Genomic DNA, 23044 nt, shown 5'->3' on the forward strand with positions numbered 1-23044 from the left:
GCTTCCAAGAATGTAAAAGTAGCCCAAAGAGGTAGCCGCAATTTGCAACTCTAGATTTTTTTATAATGGGATGAATCTAGAGTTGCAATACCCTCCATTGACTCCCCACTCATCCAATTTGGTTTGTGATCTGCTTGTCTTAAACAACGTTAAACTCACAAACATTGCAGCTGTAGTCCAAGCTTGAATTATCCTCTTTCAATCTGCCGAGCTTGTTTTTCATAAAAATCCCCCGTAGACATGTTATGAGCTACTTTCTGTCAAGACATCCTCTGCAGGTGATTCTTTTTCTAAGTGTTGCTTCCAAACTCCAGCACTTAGAAAAAGAATCACCTGCACAGAATTTCTTGACAGAAAGTAGCTCATAACATGTCTACGGGGGATTTTTTATGAAAAACAAGCTTGGCAGATTGAAATAGGATAATTCAAGCTTGGACTACAGCTGCAATGTTGGTGAGTTTAACGTTGTTTAAGACAAGCAGATCACAAACCAAATTGGATGAGTGGGGAGTCAATGGAGGGTATTGCAACTCTAGATTCATCCCAAATGAGTTGCAAATTGCGGCTACCCAAAGAGGATAACTATTGGCGCTGCTGCAACAAAGGGTTCATCTGCCAGCAGTGTTAAACCAAAAACAAGAATGCTTAAGCCTAATGGTATACCACAGGGGTGGGCAACTTTGACGATGGAGAGGGCCACTATATTTCCACACTCACTCCCTAGGGCCATATATTACTGTCGTAGCAAAAATAGGCTATCTACAAGCTCAAAGGCTATTTTTCCTATATTCAAATTGAAATCTTGAATTATTTTTTGCTATTTTCTTTATTTGAATCCTGAAAATTACATTTTTATGTAATTTCAAATGCCTTTAATTATACTTGTGTTGAAGCAATGAGCTACTAATTTAGACTGAAGTAATTAAAGCGGGTCATGTTTGCATGTTGTGGAATTGTAACAGCTGAAACCAATATATCAGTATTCTGACATTAACCTGAGGGCCACATTAAGTGAAGGTGGGGCCGCATGTGCCTGTGCCTGTGCCGTGCCCCCCCCCCCCGGTATAGCACAACATTGAGTGACAAAGTATATAGAAGGCTTTAGAGTTATACTGCTAAACCTCATGATGAAACCCCCTGGTCTCCATACTTGGGATGTTTGGCACATTCTTGAACAACATCTGTAGATTAGTTTTACCATTCCATAAACGTGTCTTGCCATCATGGTTAAATGGCCTCTTATATAACCTTGTGGCGCATGTTTTGGTAAATTACATCAATTACTATACTTGACAAGTGTATTTCTGTTTTGACTACCTGTATGTACAGTACATGTAACTAAGAAGGGATATAAAATCATAAGGGATTCTTTGAAATTGCCCGTGACTAAATACTTGTTTCATAATGGCAGATAACTTGCTCATTTGGTTTCAAGAGCTTCACTGTAGTGTACAACTGAAATATTAACTGATAGCTGGGCTCAGCATATGCTGCATGTTCTAATCTACACCAACTGATCACATGAAACTATAATGATTGTGCCCTTATTTCTACCAAAGAAATATTTAAGACATTTGATTTTGTTGCAGTCGGCACAAACTTAAGTCATGTCACAACGCATCAAGCTTGCAGAGTGGTTACGTGTGGGTTAACTAATAACTACTGAAAAGTGATGGTTTGACATATCCACCAGACAGCAACAATGTACGTTGTCTTAGTAAATGTTGCGTTCCGCCCCCGGAATGGAGAAAAGAAAAATCAAAACATTTTAGTTGTAAAATGAGTAAAACGTTGATGAACTACAGGCCCTATTGACTCGTGATTTTCAACCTCATTTCATATCGTTATGAATCACGTTGTACAAATGTAAAGTTAATTCTAGATGTGAATTAATCCATGACATGGTAGTTTAATATAATGTTTTAATACAGACAAAGTTCACACAGTGAAGACTGCTCAAGACAATTTGAGATGGACTTTGTACACAAGTCCCTTTAACAGAAGGCACACCTGATTTAACTATAGTACAGTGAGCGATATAAAATAAATCTGCTTCAGGAGCATGAAGCTCTACTTGTGGCTCCATGATTCAAAGCAAATATCGTTTACGCAATTAAGAAAACCCTTTTTTTCCAGAATTCTTCCCTGAGAAAATTAACTGCGCTCATTAGGCACAAGTGTTATCACACACACAGTTTCTCCAACATGCTCAGTAGGGGCCGTTTGTTACAAAAGACTGGAACATGTGGAGAGCCTGGCCAGGAGCCCACTGGGGAACCATGTGTCCTGCACCCTGGAACAGAAGATAAGCAGTTTGAATATTTAACAGTTTGCAAATAGTACAGTTGAACAATTTTACAATGATGCTACAACAATTGCTGTGGCAATTTGTTTATTACATAGCCAAAGACAGAAAACCACATTTAATGAGTGCAGCATGTTTGTTATGCAGAGTGTAATTGATTCACAGAACTAGAATGGCATGACTTTGAGAGCTGCATATGCTCCAATAATTGTCTCCACCAGGCCGAAGGCATGGGGAGAGAGTATGTTTTGCACTCCGTCCGTGTGTGTGTGTGCGTCCGTCCTTCCTTCCGTCCGTCTGTTACCAGCTAATCTCCGGCACCGTTAACCCGGTCGATGCCAAACTTTGCACACACACACACACTCCCTGGATGCCAACGATGAACCTCTGCCCCACATTTTCCAGAACGGCCTGTTATAGCGCCACCATGAGGCAGCTTTTCACCATTTTAACCTATAACTGCACCGATCTGCGTGAAACGTTGCATGCACACTCCCTAGAGGCCAAGGACAAACCTTTGACCTGCATTTTACGCATGTGCCTTTTATAGCGCCACCAGGAGGCCGACTTTTGTAAAACACATTTTTTGATATTAGGCTACTCCTCCAGATTGTCCAAAAATCTCACAAATCGTTACACACTATCTCTATGGTCATGTGCTCAAGTTGGATCTGTACGATATTTCATATTCCATCCTAATTGGCTATAATTGACATTCAAAGTTTGCAAGATTGCCCCGTTTCGAACAAAAGCCTCAAATCATGAACGCAGCATGCAATTTACGTGAAATCTTTCACACATTTTCTTACTAGGCTGAGGAATATATCCAACCCTTTTCACATTGGCCTGTTATAGCTCCACGAACAGGTTGATTTTTGCAAAACACATTTTTGGAACAAAATGCCTCAAATCATCCAATTGCCATCAAAGGCGTATGAAGAAATGGCACCCTTTTCACATTGGCCTATTATAGCGCCACCAGGAGGCCACAACCTGACCTGCCCTGGTGGAGACCTGTGCCCTGAGGGGCACTTTTTCTAGTTAGGCATGTAACGATATATCGTATATCGATATTAATCCCGACGATATGAATCGATTCATTGAAAAAAAAAAGGGGGGCTAGTGTGTGATGTGAACTTTAGTCATATTCAAGTGCTTGGAGAGAAATGATAGTCACTTTCAGTAGTAGAGCACTGTAGAGGAGAGCTGTGCGTGTCTGTGACTGTGCCCAGGTGATGATGGTCGTTGATGCTAAAGTAATGCTACTTCTTTTGCAATGTAGTTAAATTAAAAATCTCAGGGGGAAGATAGATATAAAATAAGGTAATTTCTTTAAAAATATATATTTTTTTAATATCGTATCGTGAACCTCATATCGTGATACGAATCGTATCGTGAGTTGAGTGAATCGTTACATGCCTACTAATAATGCTTACCTTAATAGTCAGGAATGTGACGTTTCCAAACCGTTGGTAGAAGCCAGCAATCTGGTTATCGTAAAACCAACTCTGGTATTTGGTGGTTGCCTATGAGAAAAAAAACAAAAAAAACACTTAACATGTACAAGATCCAAGTCATGTGCATCTGACCATCTCTACCCAAATAAAAACCCACCTTCTGGCCAAGCCCTTCCACGAACCACTGGTCTCCCAGAAAGTTACAGGCCATGTCAGTGTCTCCATTGTAGACCAGTGCCCGGACCCCCATAGACAACAGCTTCTGATAAATCTCCTTCATCGTTGCGTAGACCGTGCTGTATTGCGCGCCAACCTCAGCACTACAGATAAGAACATAATTATTCACGATGACTAACCTCTGTGACCATCAACACGACTACAGTTTTAAAAAAAAAAATACAATAATTTGTGATGAATGTCACTGGTACACACCACCCCAGTAATTTAAAGCTGCTATAAGCAATAATGACTTTATTTTTTTGTGTATTCAGACAGCCAGCAATGGGTAGAACACTCTAGAAGCTTTGTCATTGGTCGATTTGTCTGTCTGCTTCCTGATTGGTTGGTCACTGTGACCGGGTTTTTTCCGACCAATGACAAAGCTTCTAGGAACATCTTTGAATGCAGATTGCGGCCCCTAGATGTGTCAGAGACTAAATTATTTTTGGGAGCGTTCTACCCATTGCTGGCTGTCTGAATACCAACAAAATAAAAAGGTCATTAATATTTTGACATATTGCTTATAGCAGCTTTAAGTCACTTATGTAAGCGCATTACATGACAATGAAATATAATTTCTTCAAGTTCACCGTTTGTGAACTCTTGTATGACCCTGTTGCTTGTTGAAAAATGTATTAAAACACATTAGTTTATCAGTTTTGTTGACATAGTTTACTTGCAAAGGTCCCACGGTGGCAGTGTGTCTGGAATGTGCAAAGCCTTTCTCACATCACCTCTCTGCAGCCAATTCCTCTGTGCTGTACTGTTGATGCAAGGTGGGACTGCACTCAGAGACAGAGAGACAAATGCACCCTGCAAAACATTAAACACAAATCACTCATCCAATTTGCTTATCAGATATGCATTAAGAACCAAACAAAATGCCAATTGCTGATGAAGAGAACACTCACTTGAGTCTCCCAGGCTTTTCTGTAGTTTTTAAAGAGATGGCGCATGGTCATTTCATAGCCTTTATGGGCCCTTATTCCACCTTCGCAATCCAAGTATAGGGCATACTCGTTGAGTCCAGACTCGTAAACTATCCTGAAGGCCATGTTTAGCTGTGAGTGGGAAGGCGCACAGACACAGAAATCATACAAATACAACTGGCAAAGTACAATAGTGGAAAGTGCATGCATAATATACACAGCCAGCGGACATGCATATTGTACCTGTATCTGGCAAGCAGCCACACTGTTATTGTAGAAGTTACAGCTTCCCTTCTCACAACAATTGATGTTCAGATCACGCCACAAACTGAATAGGAGAACAATTCTTTACTGCATACAGTCATATAGTGGGATAACTTTATTTGTAATAAATTATTTTCATTGCTGCATTTGCAAATTTGTGCTTTCCTTTGCCTGAATCAAGGCTCTGGTGAGTTTACTTACTCTTCTCCCAAGAGTCCATGGTAGTAAGCAAAGTAGACCAAAGATTGGTCATTGAGAGCAAAGCTACTGAGCCCGTTGCCCACTGCAAAGCCCTGAAGGGGAGGGAAACAAAAATACAAATGATGGCTTTAATAGTATGCCTGGCTGAAAGTCAGAATCAGTGGCAAATTGTATCACCAACATCCTTTTTTTTTTTGTAAACAGACAATACAACAGAACAATACATAATACATCAGACAATACAATTACTTAAAAAACAAAACAAACATACAGTACATACATATAAATACAGTATATTAAAATAAGGGCACTTAGACTGGTAACAACAACAGAGTCCTTATGGCCACAAGACCAAATAGCTGCAGAGAATACAATTAGACATTTATCACCAACATCCTACATTTTCACAGCACTGATGGTAAGCAGGTGAAACCAGACTTTGCGCACCTTGAAGTTCATTTTGGGTCTTCCAGTGACCACACGCTGACTCAGGGTTGGGGCATAGATACCCCCATAACTCTCACCAAATATAAAGAAGTCGTTCCGAGTGAAGTTGGGAAACTTGGCAAAGAAACTCTGGAGCGCCAAGTAATTACTATCAGCAACCTACAAGATAGATGCAATAAAGAAAATGTTAAGTTTGTCAAATCTAAAGTAAGCCTTGCCAAGCCATGATGCCCATAGGGCAGGAGATAATCTCCCATGGTACCAGGTCGTCTCACCCCTTTTCCAACTCGCCCCCGCGAAAAGTGAAGACGGCTCGCCACAGAATTTCGAAACGTGAAGACGGCTCGCCACAGAATTTCGAAAAGTGATGACGGCTCGCCCCGAGCCGTGGAGTCAGGCGGATTTTTGAAAATGACTCAAATCATGAAGGCAGCGTGCAATTTACGTGGAATCTTTCAGCTACTATTGTGAATCAGTGGACCATGACAGCTTAAACAACTCTTCTTTACTTTCAAAACTCAGTCAATAATAAGGCAAAGCAACATCATCACACATCATGTTGTATGTACGTCAAGACTGAAGGGGGCGACCGCTCTTCCCGTTGGGGCGACCGATCTTCGCCGCTTTGGGCGAGTTGGAAAAGGGGCGAGCAGTCTCGTATTCTCTCCCATTTAGGCAGCTTGATGTCCATAAAGTACACCCCTGGACATGACACACTAGTATGTCGCAGGCACTCACCTGGTCGTCATCCGTTTTGTACTTCTGGTCATCAGAGTAAGAATAGCCCACTCCTACAGGAGATTCCACATATAGAACGTTGGCTATCTTGTTCCAGCTGAATTTGTTCTCATACAGTGTAGCCCCGTCATCGTGTACCTGAAAAGAAACCCCGGTCACTTTCAATCTGTGCTCATGTATGCTAGCTACAACACAGAATGGGAGAGAGGGTAGTTGTCTACATGCAAGGTCATTTGATAGCCTGAGTTCCAGGTGATATTTTCACTTTTCAGATCTGCGGAACACAGCAAATCAGGCTGGAACCTGCAGGCTAGTAATTTGATGCAAGGCAGAGAAATTTAAATTCAGTGAAAAGTACCCATCTCCTCAATAGGAAACTATTCAAGAAAAAAAAAACACCACATTTGAATACAATAAGTAAAATAGCAGAATAAAGAGAGCAGGGGTTTAATTAGAGGTGTCCATATATACACATGGAGAGAAATCAATAAAACTTACATGAAAGGGGCCATTCTCTGACAGGAATCCATCCAGAGAACTGCAGCCAGGCCCACCGTTCAGCCACAGCACCAGGGGGTCCTTCAGTGGGTTCCTCTGAGAGGTCACAAACCTGGAGGTACAGGTTGGTTTACATAATTAGACATCAAATGGAGAAAATCAAAACAGGAAACCCCACCTGTACGTGTCAACAACGGACTAACTCTCCCCAATCAGTTGGATTAATATCTAATTAAAATTAAAAAGTTAATCAGAGCTACCAGTAATGTAGAAACTTCCCGTCACCGGCATTGAGGTAACCAGACCACTGTCGATAGTTTGGTTTAAACGACATTCCGGGAAGCTCGGTCACCTCGTCGGGAGCATACAGAGCCGCCGCCACGCCGAACAAGGCGAGACAACACGACAGAACGCGTCCTGAAAACATAGTTGGACACTAATGGAATGAGACGCCGACACCAGGCATCGATACGGTCGATCAAAAGAAGAACAAGATGCTGCTTCTTCTTCAAGTTCAAAACAGAATGCCTGCTCTGTGCTTTAAATTGAAACTATGCAGGTCACGTGACTGCTCCGGTGTCATGTCATGTGACTACCGGACTTTGATTGATTGATGATTGAAACATGTATTAACAACAGTTTGCAGAATGGCCTGGGTACAGTTACAGTTCAATACACTATCTGCTACGAGGAGAAAACCAGAAAAAGCACTAAGACTTGTTAAGTTTAAGAGTCCTCCATTTTCAATTCATCAGAAAATGTAAAGACATACATGCAGACACCTGACACACTTTGGAATGATATGATATCTATTTCAAACTTCAAAGTGATTTTACTAGTGGTTGAAATTCCTTTTTTGTGTTAAATACACTTAAATACTTAATCATTACCAGGCTTTCTTGGGTTTTAAATCCTCTTTAGCAGACCTTGTATTAATACTTTCCTCAGTTTCCTGTTCTTTTTTCCCCCTGCAAACTGTTAATAAAAGTATTCAATCAATGATCAATCATCAGATCATTTATTGTGGGGAGAAAAAAAAGAAAGAAAGACATGCAGGGGAAATAAAACAACAACGACTTTATTATGAAGTCCCAAACAGGAACAAACGTCACACGGAAGTATAATTGTCTAACTTCATTGATGAGCTCAGGAGGGAGTTTTCAAATTCTGCTTCATTTGGATGCAGCTAAAATACTTCACACGTCAATCTGCTGTGCGTTAGGATTCATATGAAAGACGAAAGTCAATCTGGACTCAGAACATCCCGATTTAGCACTCTGTAGCACATCTTGGTATGGGTTGTTGTTGGTGAGCGATTGAGGTAAACAAAACGTCTCCATTTGCATTTTCACCCATACGGCACAACTTCAAAACAAACACAGCGACCTTCCAAATTAAATAATCCAGACAGATAAGTACTGCTTTCTGCAGACCTTCATCAACCATCGGCGCTATTGTAAAGTGTGGTTGTGGGGTGGCTGTTCGTCCACCGCGGCGAGTTATTCATTTTGAAGTGAACAACAACAAACACGAACATGGATCCTAGTCCTCCGAACGGACTGCCGTCTCAGACCAAACTGAGTTCAGTCAATTCACTGAGATGTGAAAGGAGCCTGGGACTCCTCACTTCCAAGTTTGTCGCTTTATTACAAGATGCGAAAGATGGTGTGGTTGATCTCAAAGTAGTAAGTAACCTAACAACTAACTACTTTTGCACTACTATAATTGCACAGAATATAAAACAATCTATCTATTATTCGCTTAGACATTGTGGGCACCTCCATGTAAAAAATGGCTATAAAAATATGTCTGAAGCTAAGTGTACTTGATTTGAACATGTATTGTATAATTGTACCATCATTATCATCAGACCTAATTGTTTTTGATGAATTGAACATGGTGGACCCTGTTGGAAACAAGTGTAATGCTTAATTGGGTCGTCCACTCACAGTTAACAGCCTTTGTATTGAGTTTGTGCTCGAAATGTACTGTAATTCTGCAAACTGTTAATAAATATTTATATCAATCAATCAATCAATTCAACTTAATATTTATGCCCATAGTGAGTGACTATATATAGTCACTCACTATGGGCATAAATATTAAGTTAATTAAATATTAAGTTAATACAAATTGCTACACAATCAGTGGCTATAGCCACTGATTGTGTAGCAATTTGTATTAATTGCAGATATTGATCCTTTGACTCCTTAAATGTCAGATTTATACTTTAAAAGGTAGCCGTTCAGATTTACGGTAGTTGTAACATATGGCGTATGATGGGCAAAAGTTTTATATTGTGCAATGTGGGACTACGTCTGACAGATTACTATGATATATGGCTCACTGGATAATGTAACAGCTTTATTTAATTCCAGGCTGCCGAGGTCTTAAATGTCAGACAGAAGAGGCGCATCTACGACATCACCAATGTACTAGAGGGAGTTGGTCTGATAGATAAAAGGTCAAAGAACAGTGTACAGTGGAAGTAAGTTTTGGCATTTGTATGGGTGGATATGCTTGTGTGTGTGTGTGTGTGTAGACTAGAGAGATTTATCATTTTACTACTTTTAACGTCATCCTTTTTTGGTCTGATTTAAGGGGTGTGGCGCTTGGAAGTAACTCGAAGGCAATTGCTCAGAGGGTGATGGGCTTAAAGTCCGAGCTGGAGGACCTGGAACGGAAGGAGAAGGCGTTGGACCAACAGAAAGGCTGGGCCCAACAGAGCATCAGGAATGTGACGGAAGACTCTGAAAACCTTCCATATCCTTTTGTATTCCAAAGCAAACACTTAAACCTATTTTGACCTGAGATCAGATTCTAAAAATGTCTTCTACATCCTGACAGTTTTCTGAAAAAGCTATGTTTCTATGTCAGTCGTTCTTCGATTTTTCAAAAATAGCAGACCTACAAGCTCGTAGCGCGCCACTCGGTGGCGCGCTATGAGCTTGTAGATCTGCTATTTTTCAATAGCTAAAGCATAACATAATGCTAACACCAAAAGGGGTCCCCACCCAAAATGGGTTAAAAGTTAAAACTGTATTTGGACCACTTTTTCTCTTTGCCTAAAATAGACGAAACAAGCTCACAATGCGCCTCAACAAGCCACATTGTGAGCTTGTACATCTGCACTGTTTTGGTGAACGTTCCCACCTACAGTAGAATAGGGATGCAAGTGGTTAAATATAATTTCACATTTTTCAATGAAGCAATATTACACAAGAGGGTGTGGGTTAACGTGATTATTGCCACGACAGTGATGCGGTAAGGAACGAGACGAAGTCGAGTTCCGCAAGCATCACTGAAGTGGCAATAATCACGTTAAACCACACCCTCGAGTGTAATATTGCAATTATACAACAGTTACCCTTAAAACTACGAAAATCGCTGACATTTTTTTTAATGACAGATGTAGTCACTACGACCACAAATGTCCCAAGAAACTAGCTAGCCTAGCCACCGAGTTTGCTAGCGCTCTGGGAAAACAGAGCAGCTGAATTCTTTGGATTGCTTCCTCGAAACGACCTGTTGTATAATGAATCTTTGAGCATTTGAAGGAGAAGTTGTAGAGATGACACTGGTACGTGTGTTAAAAAACTACAACAAACCAAATGAAATGAAATGAAATGAATGATTATATATTGTAGAACTACCAGTATTCTAAATCCAACCTTAACTCTGTTCAACGCTTGCCTATGTGAACCATGAGGACATCTGCAGCTGCTTCAGTGGTACTATACCGTTTTATTTTCTCACTTTCCTCTCGGATCACATTTACACATACGTTTTGTATGGTGGGGTTTCCTGTTTGATATGATATGATATAGTACTTTATTGTCAGTTTGCACTGAAATTTGTTTTGCGACCCAGCGGCCTTGTATGCAACACATATACACATTTGACATGACACAGGACAAAAAATAAAATACCGTTACATACATAGAAACATAAGGGCAGAGCGCAATGTCCACAGCTCAGTCTAGTCCTGGCCAAAATCCCGATTTAAGCCTCAGAGTCGATTGATGGACAAAATATTAAAATTGGCTAATGGGAGGTTGGGCAGACCCATATATACTGCTAGGATCCTGATGAGAGTGCGTAAATACGAGCACATCACACCCATCCTCCGCTCACTCCACTGGCTCCCCATCTCATTCCGGACTGAATATAAGATTTCCCTGCTAACCCACCAGTGCATCCACGGCAATGCCCCCCCTACCTCAAGGAACTTAAACCCTTAAAAACAAACCTACGCACCATGGGTGACCGGGCCTTCTGCTCGGTCGCCCCCGAACTGTGGAACGCTCTCCCCGTCCACCTGAGAGCCCCACAGTCGGTTGACACTTTTAAGAAAGGACTAAAAACTTTCCTTTTTACCAAAGCATTGTTATAGCCTTACCCTTATGTTTTAAATGTTCCTTATGTTTCAAATGTTCCTGTTTTATTAGATGTTTTTAATGGTGTGTTGTTTCTTCTGCTTTTATTTTGCTGTAGCACTTTGAGATTCCATGGAATGTAAAGTGTGTTATAAATAAAATCCATTTATTATTATACGATACGCCCACTATGACAAAAGTTAACAAACATGATGGGCCCGGCCAGGCATACATCCGGTTGTCCAGAGCTACAGATCCGACCCCTATGCCCATTGCCCATATATAGTGTGTGCATATGGGACTGCCCGACTTAAAACTTGGCACGCGCATCGGCAAGTACGGTGTACGGTGCCTGCCGCCCTTTTTTCTTCTTTTTTTTCCTTTGTCCGCTATCCACGATGGTGCAACGTTGCCCAAAAAAATAGAGGGTGGGTGACGCTGCCACACACAGCAAGCGATACCTATGTAGTATGTACCTATGTGTCTCAGACATTTCAGTCGGATCGGCGGTGCAATGTAGGTGTGTGGGTCACGTAGCAGCCCGAAATGCTAATACAATGCTAATAATAACACATTTTAATTTGAGGCCCTTGTAACACAGAGTGTAATGCAATTTACTGTATGTATTTGTCAGGAATAGAACTGGGCTTGATTTTACACAGTGATGTACCACTACTAACGCCTCCATTTGCCGGATGGCAATTTCAGAGTAGGCGTGCAAGAGGCGATAGAGCAAGCATGTGTTCATTTTAAAAATGTCTTATCCGTTTATCTCATGAGAAAAACTTGGACTCTGTCTTTTAAAGCACAAGCTCACTGTCATTCTCTTTCAGTGGCAACTGAATGCAATGACTACAAAAGCATTATTCAAAGTTCCTCCCGTGGATTAGCACGTCAAACGATGACTAGTCTATACTGTTTTAATTTGACATAATATTGGTGAATTTATTTCTTCTCAGGTCATACCCTCTTGGCAGTGCGTGCACCCTTCGGTACACAGCTAGATGTCCCCATACCCAAAGCTGTAAGTCTTGCAACATTAAGAGTTCTTGGTCGTTTTGCCTTACTTTACCCCCAGATAGTGTGACTTGTTTATATCTCTACTCAGGTAGATGGTGAGAGGAAGTATCAGATCCACCTGAAAAGCACAGCCGGATCAATCGATGTGCTGTTGATCAATAAAGGTCATGCTGACTCTGTTCCTATGGTGCTTCCTGTCCCACCACCTGAAGACTTTTTGCAAAACGCCAACTCTTCCGCAGATGTAACGGAGCACAGCGACGCACTAAGCCAGGCCTCCTCGGCTAATCCCAGCTGTAATGCTACCAAGTCCATCTCTGAATCGGCTGAATGTGAGTGGCTTCTAAAAATTTCTTCTAAATCCCGACAGTTTTCTGAAAAAGCTATGTTTCTATGTCAGTCGTTCTTCGATTTTTCAAAAATAGCAGACCTACAAGCTCGTAGCGCGCCACTCGGTGGCACGCTATGAGCTTTTAGATCTGCTATTTCTCAATAGCTAAAGCATAACACAATGCGAACACCAAAAGGGGTTCCCGCCCAAAATGGGTTTTAACATGGATGGATAGATAGGTAGATATAAGATACTATATATGTTCAATAGTTTGGCTATGCTGTACCTGAAACAGCACGAGCACATATTTAAATGGGAAAACAAAATGATCAGAAATAAATGTCAAGTTGTTCCTTTTTAATAAAATAATGAAATCTGATCACCCCGTTACTGCACCGAAATTAGAGAAGGCAGGAAAAAGGTTCAAACGTTTCCTGTGCCTGTCCACCTCTACAGCAAGGTGGCGTGACCCTGGTAACTAACTACTAGTGTCCACTATCCAAGTATCCAAATATTCATGACCTGACGAAGATGTAATTTACACATCGAAACGTTGTGACTTTTTATAATAAACCAAGGGCCTAAATCGTCTGAGCTGCTCCAGTGCCTTCTTGTTCGCATATCCAAATATTCCATTACAGGCTTTTATTCTGCAGTGCTTTACTAATACCATTACAAGGCTTTTATTGTGCAGTGTTGTCTTCTTTCAAATAACTGAATGCTTGGATTTATTATTTGCTTTCCAGTGATGGATGTATCCAAAGGCCTGGCAGACTTTCTAGACCCGACCAAAGGTACTGCTTGTGTTTTGTGTTCATTTGATTACTGCCCCTCCTATGTCCAGCTTTTAGTGTGTGTGGGCAACACAAACTTTGTCCTAACACAAACATTAACCCATTTAGGCCTGACGTCGAAATTTATAAAATGTCTTCTAAATCCTGACAGTTTTCTGTCAGGATTTGCGCCACATTTTCACGATTTTTCAAAAATAGCAGACCTACAAGCTCGTAGCGCGCCACTCGGCGCGCACCAAAAGGGGTTCCCGCCCAAAATGGGTTAAATGCCATCGACAATGAACGGACGATTTTGAGTGTTTGTGTAAACACAAACATTGCGTAACACAAACATTGAAGACGAAGGTGAGGACGCGAATTCTGATTGGCCCGGAATGAGATGATGTACTGTATGATGATGTATGATGATAAGATTGCCCCTCACTTCACACGGCTGTGATTATTTTTTTTCCTATGCCCAGCTTTGAGGGTTTGTGTGAACACAAACTAATGATTGGCTGATCACCCCCATATCGATGATTTGATTGGCTGAGCAAAGTTACATATTCAAGGACTATCTAAAGAGGACGAGAAGTTGTACAACTTCCTGGTCTCAACTGCGCATGTTTCTTTCCTTCCATGGAGCAACATGGCGTCGCCCGTACGGTCTTCGCGTCTCGTCCTCTTTAGACAGTCCTTGGTCTCAACTGCGCATGTTTCTTTCCTTCCATGGAGCAACATGGCGTCCACCGTACGGTCTTCGCTTCTCGTCCTCTTTAGATAGTCCTTGTACATATTGAGGATAAAAGTGAGGGCAGAAAAGTGAAGACGCCCAAAAGTGATTGGCTGGAATTACATTTGTGATGATTTTGATTGGCTGAGCTTTTCACCATTACTTACTTACTTTTTTCACATGTTGAACGACTGAATATTCAAACCACTTTTCTTAATTTTGTAGAAATTATGACTGAAGATCTAATAGCAGAGCTTATGGCTTCTGACGGTAAGTGTTGGTGGAACACGTCCATCTGATCATATCAAGGAGCTGTATTTGTATGGTGTGTAATCTGCAGTCTTGTTTTTGGCAGAACATTTTAGTTTTAGTCATAGTCTCTTGAATAGTTTTCATTTAGTTTTAGTCACATTTTAGTCAACTGGAATGTTTTAGTGTTAGTCTAGTTTTAATGTCATAAGATTTTAGTTGACTAAATCTACAGTTGATTTAGTCGACTAAAATGTATTTTGGCGGGCCTTGATGTCGTAATGACTGATTCTACACAGCTGATCTACAAGCTCACGAGCTTGTAGATCTGCCATTTTCAGCATGCAACCAAGTGTAAAATGACTTACTGGATCTCTTGTCCACTAGTCGCTTCCTAACACTTTAGTCTAGTTTTTAGCTGTTGACAATTGTCAATACATTTAGTCTTAGTTTTAGTCATGATAGCTTATAGTTTTCATTTAGTTTCCATTTGGTTTTCGTCAGTGGAAAAAATCGACGAACATTTTTCGTCTTAGTTTTAGTCGACAAAAACAAAACACTAGTAATCTGTGTGAATAACGATGATCTCAACCTAACGAATCCATTCTTATTTCTTCAGTTTTCTCTCCACTCCTGCGTCTCTCTCCTCCCGCGGGTCAACACGAGTACATCTATAATCTGGACGAGACCGAGGGTCTCTGTGACCTCTTTGACATCCCTGTCCTCAACATTTGACCTTTGGAATCATGTTTGGTGAAAAGAACTATACTTAAAAACCTGCAGAACATTTATTTTTTCCCCCCAAAAATTATGTATTTTTATTATGCCTTTTATTACGCCTTATTATTTTATTTTATTAAGGGCTAATTTGTTTTAAACAAGACAGGGTCTTGTGGCTGTGGATCTATGGTGTCATGTTGACAATGTCGGTCTTATTTTTCGTTTCTTTTTTTCCTTTTTTATTAAAATAGTTATTAAGGGCTAATTAGTTTAAACAAGACTGGGTCTAATACCCAGTGTGGCTTCCCTGTGGATCTATAATGTCATGTTGACGATGGCACTCTTGCTAAAAGAAATATGGCAGGACAGTGGATCTAAGATCTGAGGCCCTTCACACAATGGGTAAATATATTCACAATAATGTGTGAAAAATATTGAGTGATTTACCTCCTTGGCCTACTTGCAGCGTAGCACAAGAATTGTGCCACTTATCAGACCACTGTTTTGACTGCGGACAGGCACTACATGGATCATCTTCGAAACGGCTTATGTTGCCGCTGGCTTGGCACTCCAATGAACACGGTTTGGCATTGTTCACGTGTAAGAAGCTCGGCGAAAGAGTTTTCTCCGTCACTGCACTGCTGCATACAGGCTTTTTCTTTCGTTTAATTCTAGCGGGGAGCGGAACTGGGAGGAATGGCATGTTCCACCTACATGCGTAATCCCTCCCGGTGAGACTGCTCGCTGACAGGTGGAAAAAAAAAGGTTGGTGGTCGTGATGTATCGGAGATGTGCGGTTGTCTACAGCACACCCTCCCAAGACCAAACGGTAGGGGTTGGAAATCACAGGGACTAATAGTTGATTTAAAAAAAAGCGATTTAATATTTCATAATTTTATCTGAATCTGCATATTATGTGACAAGGGAAAACACTGTCAGTGATGTTTTGATGTGATTAAAGCGACAATCCTGGACTTATTTGAATGAATAACATATTTTTAACCTGTCTATGGTGGAGTATATCAATAGAGCGCCGCAGTCCCGCCCTCTCGAGAGACCCGGAAAAGAAATCCCTGTTCATTTTCCTCATAGACTTTTCAGAGAGTATTTATTTAAAGACGTTTACGCCGCGGACAAAGCCAACTCTTGTCGTGACAAATCATGACAATAAACAATGTTTTGGGCCAAACAAAGAATTAGAAAGTAGAAAAAAAACGGCAGGTTACAACACTTTTTTTTCCTTCTTTGTAATTATTTGTTTGGTCCAAAATATTGTGTTTGTTGTCATGATTTGTCATGACTCGAGTTGGCTTCGTACAACGCTTAAAAGGTCTTTAAATAAATACTTTTTGAAATGTCTATGGGAAAAATGCATTGGGATTCATTTCCTGGGCCTGGCGTTGTCATGAAAGGGGGCGGGACTGCGACGCTCTATACAACCTACTGTTTGACAATGTCAGTAAAGTTATTTGAAGCAGATGGTGCACCGGATCGATGTGCCACTGTCTTTGATGTCGTTCGAACATCGTTGCAATTACTCTGTTGTTGGGAGCGAGAGACTACAGATATGAAACTTATGGGGTTGTACATTCTTGGGCTTTGAACCTATAGGGACATATCGTTTTCAGCAAGAGTTCAAATGTTTTGTAATAATATACATGTATAGTCAAAAACTATTTATTTTTGATTATTGCTTTTGATATTAATGTAACAATATTGTTTTGTACTCGACTGTGAGATCTGCCTGTTAACTCAATTATCGTACGTCACACTGCAGAATCATGATGCAAGCATTTTTTTAAATGTTGATGCAACTACGTTCCTCCCACACCTTGAAGACGGGTGTGTAGGAGATAGCCTGAAGGCTCATACATAGTCTGGATTTTCCGTGGTGAGGTGACCACCGAACTACAACATTGTAGATCTGCTACGTCACGAGCTGCGGTGAAGAGCAAGCCACCGCTCCAGCCCTTCTCTCTGTTTTTACTCAACGTTATTTCAGCTCCGGTGGTCAGCTCACCACCGGAGCGGTGGTCACCTCACCACCGAAAATCCAGACTATGAATAGGCCTTGAGCCATGTGCACAAAACAATTGGATTCTTGCACAGTAGCAATCCTATTTTGACCTGAGATCAGATTCTAAAAATGTCTTCTAAAGGCTCATTCATAGTCTGGATTTTCGGTGGTGAGGTGACCACCGCTCTGGTGTTGAGGTGACCACCGGAGCTGAAATAACGTTGAGCGGTGGTGAGTAAAAACAGAGAGAAGGGCTGTGGTTTGCTCTTCACCGCGGCTCGTGACGTCATGTTGTAGTTCGGTGGTCACCTAACCACCGAAAATCCAGACTATGAATGAGCCTTGAATCCGACAGTTTTCTGAAAAAGCTATGTTTCTATGTCAGTCGTTCTTTGATTTTTCAAAAATAGCAGACCTACAAGTTCATAGCGCGCCACTCGGTGGCGCGCTATGAGCTTGTAGATCTGCTATTTTTCAATAGCTAAAGCATAACATAATGCTAACACCAAAAGGGGTTCCCGCCCAAAATGGGTTATTAGAGAACGTTAAACATTTTGGTTACAACTTACAAGCCCCTGGAGCTCTTTGTGTTCTTTTAGAATACGTTTATAATGTACTACATGCACTGTTAACAAATGTGTTAAAGTATTCAATAAATAAAGAAATAAAAATTAAAAAACCCAAGTATAGACCCGTGTTGATTTCGTCGACTAATACTATGATGAAAAATGTTCGACTACCTTTTTCCACTGACAAACTAAATAAAAACTAAGCCATGATGACTAAATATACTGACAATTTCGTCAACAAATAAAAACTAGACTAAAATGTTAGGAAAGGGCTAGTGGACAAGAGATCCAGTGTAAGTCATTCTACACTTGGTTGCGCTCACAACGCGGCGCAAGTTTGTAGATCGGCTATTTTCAGCAAGTATAACATTATTTCAGTCATTACGATGGCATCAAGTCCCACCAAAATACATTTTAGTCGATTAAATCAACTGTAGATTTAGTTGACTAAAATCTTATGACTAAAACTAAACACAAACATTCCAGATGACTAAAATATGACTAAAACTAAATTAAAACTATTGAGACTAAAACTAAAATCAAAATGTGCTGCCAAAACAACACTGGTATAGACAGTGACAGTGTGTGGATGTCTTGTTTTGTGAACATAATATAGAACTGAATTTAGTTCCTCACTTCCAGGGCCGGATCTACCATTTGGGCACGTGCCCAGAGGCCCTTGGGCACCAGGGGCCCCTAAAAAAAAAAGATAACTTTTTTTTTTTAGCTCCACAGAAAATGTCCCTGCTAATCCGAATGAAATAAATGGTGTCTAAAAAGATTAGTGTTTTATTGTTGGTGAGAAGGGCAGCTGAAAAGTGTGTAAAGCAGCAACAATGCGCTAGATTGGCTGTCACTCTGGGGGGGGGGGGGGGGGGTAGGCGACCGGAAATAGGCCAATATAACGGCAATAAACTGCCCCAAAACGGCTCTGAAACAGCAAAAATGTTGCTCGCGCGTGAAGGGGGGCCCTTCGAGCTTCTGTGCCCAGGGGCCCTCATAGGTGTTAATCCGGCCCTGCTCACTTCTGATCTCTTATTTGATGAAAAAATATGTTTACCACCTTTACTATTATAGAACTATGAGGTATTATTTGTATGTACAAACTAACTGGTCTGAAGGACTTCTCCAACCCATTTAGGCCTGACGTCGAAATAAAAAAAAAAGTCTTCTGAAAGAAAATATATTCAAAGATCTGTGCCGCATTTTCACGATTTTCCAGAAATAGCAGACCTAGAAGCTCGTAGCGCGCCACTCGTAGCGCGCCACTCGTGGCGCGCTATGAGCTTGTAGATCTGCTATTTTTCAATAGCTAAAGTATAACATAATGCTTTAAAACACCAAAAGGGGTTCCCGCCCCAAATTAAGGCTATGGGACTCTCAATCTCCAGCACAGCCTCTCGACTTGCAGAAGTCGAGAGGCTGTTTGTATTTCATGCGAGCGCACAAAGTGGAGAGTAACATAGCCTTAAGGAGAAATCCTTAAGGCTATGGACCAGAGTTATGTACAAGCTTATTACCAGCTCTAATATTGAACTCTTCTCTTTTTCACAGTTCATGTGTAAGTTTTTTAAAGCATTACAAATATCTATGACCCGTCTTTATAATCATTTAGCCTAGCCCTAGCCTAGCCCCTTAGATAGCACATTATGTAGACTTAGATAGTATTTTAAACAGACTTATAGCTTGTTATAATAGACAGCTCTAGAATTGCACTTTATGTAGTCATAGCACTTTATAGTACACATGTATAATATATTATATAGTATAGTATGTATAGTTTACATAGATACTCCACTGTTACGTTCTTAGTTTACGCATGATTCATGATAACTACTTTTTATATATGTGATGTATGCCATGCTTTTGTTATTGCTTAATGTAAGTCGCTCTGGATTAAGAGCGTCTGCTAAATGCCTAAATTGTAATTGTAAATTTATGAGTATTTGATACATGGAAATGACCAAGGGTCAAACCATTAATTCAATCATAACCACCAAAGTGGAAAAAAGCAGCACTCTAAAATAAAAGATGCAAGACTGGATCAGATGCAATTTCTCATTTTATCGAGAATGCCGCTGCGTTTTGGCAGTCGGCCTTCCTCAGAGTAGATTAAAAACCATTACTCCTGGACATTATGCTTCAGACAAAGAGCAAATCATCCCTTTGAATATGTATACTACTGACTATGACTTGGTTATGACTTTGTTATCTGATCAAACCTGCATGAACAGAGATTTATGTGGGGTTTTGCACAAATTATGATCTTACAGCCAGGTCTGATTTCGAGTGGGGCCAAGGTCTTATTGTGATGTGAATTCTATACATTTCTCTCCTCAGACTGGGGGGAAAGTGGGCCATTTCAGGATATCCTGCTTTGTAGTCACACATTTCTTTTGTTGGTGTAAATGGAAAATGTTATTTTTAGAGTCATAACCTATTTCAAAGAAAGGATATGTCGCACAGCTTGTAGCCATGCATGATGCGATAACGTTATTATTTTACCAATGTTTCGACACAGTAAAATTGGTCTTCTTCAGGGTATGAGTCATTGCGAACGCAGTGATTGCGAACGCAGTGAGCACTAACTATAGAAGCTGGCCTAAACTGTCTGTCTGTCTGTCTGTCTGTGTGTCATGCTGTAACACCACCGGCCCGCCACCAGAGGGCGCAGCTGTATCACACACAAAACACACACACACAAAACTTAACTTAACTTTTAAAAGAAACATAAGAAAAACGTAAAAAAAAAAAAACACGCACGCACACACACACACACACACACACACACACACACTAAAAAAACTTTAAAAAAAAACTTTACTTAAAAACAAAATCTTAAAAACACAAACAAAATAATAATAAAATAAAAAAGAGAACTTAAAAAAAACCTTACAAAAGTACGTAATTTATTCTAATTGTTGTTATTGCAATTTACGAGCTGCGTTCGCTTCCCGCGTTCACACGTCTTACTTGTGATAATGACCTAAACTAACCTACAGTGTTCTGTCCAAACCTCCATGAAAGGTACCAGATATGCGTAGCAGGACAGGAGCCAAACATGCAATCAAACCAGTATTCAAATCTCAACAGCATCTTTGTGTGTTGGTTTTCTACAGCTGATATCTCCTGTGTCAGAGAGAGAGAGAGAGAGGAGCGAAGTCTGAGGGGGGATCCAGTTTCTCATTGAATATTCCTGCAGCCAATCGAGCCCTGCTGCACTGAGTGACTGCTGTTCCCTGAAGTATTAATAATACAAGAGGAAGTTATTGTCCTGCTGAAGGCCACAGTAATACGCAGCCCAAAGGAAAGGAGTGTGGGGGGAACATGTTTCAATCAACCCTCTAGGGTTTCAGGGCCTGCAGACAGCGGGCTGACACCGGGGAGCCTAGCTGCCGTGCCCCTGTAAAGAGCTTGATTGTACGGCTGCAGTTGACCGAGAGAGATATATGTGTCTGAACAGTGACAGCCTGCAGCGCCTTGCTGTCCCACTTGTCCCAGCTCAGTGGGTAAGACTACACCCCCCCGCAGAACCACAGTCACAAAATGACTCCCAGCTGAGAGACAACTCAATGTGAGAATTTGTCAGTGGGAGACAGTGTGGACACGTAGAGAATAGGGGAGTGATTAATATGATCCAGATTTTCAGTTTTCACCTTGCTTGGCAAGTTATCTGACAGCAGTGACCTTCATATTGCTTCATTTCGGACCTGCATAGAATAGAATAGAAAATCACACCCGTGTGAACTGAGTGGTGCAAATCCCCCCAGGTGCAACCCCCCCCCCCCCCCCCCCCTCCTCCTCTCTCTCTCTCTCTCTCTCTCATTAGCAGGCAACAGTGCAGCACTATCTCTCTCTCTCTGTTTCTGGCACAAGAGCGCCACTTTTGGTACTCATTGGTACTGGTGCTCATAGTCACACAAACACGGTTGAACACGGACATTGCTGTTCCTTGGAGTGGTTGCACCACTCAAAAACTAACTATTTTAGAAGAATCCTTATACTGTAGCATGGCATGACAAAGCTTAGGAACTTAGGGATATATATTCCGATCTATACCCTAACCATGTTGGGCGGGAACCCCTTTTGGTGTTAGCATTATGTTATAATATAGCTATTGAAAAATAGCAGATCTACAAGCTCGTAGCGCGCCACCGAGTGGCGCGCTATGAGCTTGTAGGTCTGCTATTTTTGAAAAATCGAAGAACGAAACATAGCTTTTTCAGAAAACTGTCAGGATTTAGAAGACAATTTTAGAATCTGATCTGGTCAAAAATGCTGTGTGAGCTCATGCTTTCTGCACACCGTCTTTTCCTTTTCTATGCATTACTACAGGAGGTGGTGATCCAACACATGCTGGCCCAGCCAGATTACTCATGAAATATGAAGCCATGCGATCTAAATGAACCCCAGAGACCCGAGAGCAAGTTCACACAAACAGAGAAAAGTACGCAGAGAGTTACAGAACAACAGGTAGGAGGGGGTATACTGAAGGAGAGAGTAATGGAGAAAGGAGAGATGGTGAAAGAGAGACCGACCGCTGGGCGCATGATATCTGCAAGTTCAAAGATGTTGACAGAGCCTATAAAGGATATTTTAACATTTTAAGTGAATGGGGAATAACAGTTGGTGAGTTAATATTTATCTGTCTGCATTGCACTACTATAGTTTTATGGTTTTATTTTTATTTTATTTTATTTAAAAAAAATTAGTATATATATTAAATCGTACCCACAACATTAGATGTATCCTTAACCCATTTAGGCCTGACGTCGAATAAAATAAAATAAAAGTCTTCTGAAAGAATATATATTCAAAGATTTGTGCCGCATTTTCACGATTTAAAAAAAATAGCAGACCTACAAGCTCGTAGCGCGCCACTCGTTGGCGCGCTATGAGCTTGTAGATCTGCTATTTTTCAATAGCTAAAGTATAACATAATGCTTGGTGTAATTGTTTAGTTAAATCTACCCGGCAACGAAATACCTATGCATGTCCTAAATTTAAAAAGGTGTTTTCTGGGGCACAGCTAATCTTCCATAAGCCCCAGGCTTTAGTAAAGTATTCTGATGAGTTCATATATCGATAAAATGGATATATAAACTAGAACTTGTATTAGTATAATTTTTTAATTATTAACATTGGTTAAACAACTTCACTTGAGAGAGAAAGTGGTAACGTGATGTAGCCTGGCTGTC

At 40.8% G+C, this 23044-nt stretch overlaps 2 protein-coding genes across 3 annotated transcripts; one reads left to right on the plus strand and one right to left on the minus strand.

Moving 5' to 3' along the window:
- Positions 1–1904: 1904 nt before the first annotated feature.
- On the minus strand, positions 1905–7597 carry LOC306920142 (lysosomal protective protein). Of its 2 annotated transcripts, none has more exons than XM_079496778.1 (11): positions 7319–7597; positions 7059–7170; positions 6561–6698; positions 5823–5981; positions 5376–5467; positions 5154–5238; positions 4893–5042; positions 4658–4794; positions 3920–4082; positions 3742–3831; positions 1905–2293 (listed from the first exon to the last, which is right to left on the minus strand). In XM_079496778.1, exons 1-11 carry the CDS (start codon positions 7483–7485, stop codon positions 2210–2212), a joined length of 1377 nt encoding a protein of 458 aa, XP_079352904.1. In that variant the 5' UTR covers positions 7486–7597; the 3' UTR covers positions 1905–2209. The 2 variants fall into 2 exon arrangements, with proteins under 2 accessions (XP_079352904.1, XP_079352903.1); XM_079496777.1 differs by having other exon boundaries at positions 4658–4797.
- A 551-nt stretch (positions 7598–8148) lies between these two features.
- LOC306920949 (transcription factor E2F4-like) lies at positions 8149–16234 on the plus strand. The gene is made up of 9 exons (XM_079497955.1): positions 8149–8743; positions 9437–9546; positions 9660–9820; positions 10745–10789; positions 12394–12458; positions 12543–12786; positions 13532–13579; positions 14517–14561; positions 15160–16234. The coding sequence occupies exons 1-9, from the start codon at positions 8594–8596 to the stop codon at positions 15273–15275; spliced, it is 984 nt and encodes a 327-aa protein (XP_079354081.1). The 5' UTR covers positions 8149–8593; the 3' UTR covers positions 15276–16234.
- Positions 16235–23044: the final 6810 nt, after the last annotated feature.

This window comes from Electrona antarctica (assembly GCF_951216825.1).
Source record: "Electrona antarctica genome assembly, chromosome: 3".
NCBI classification, from domain to species: Eukaryota; Metazoa; Chordata; class Actinopteri; order Myctophiformes; family Myctophidae; genus Electrona; species Electrona antarctica.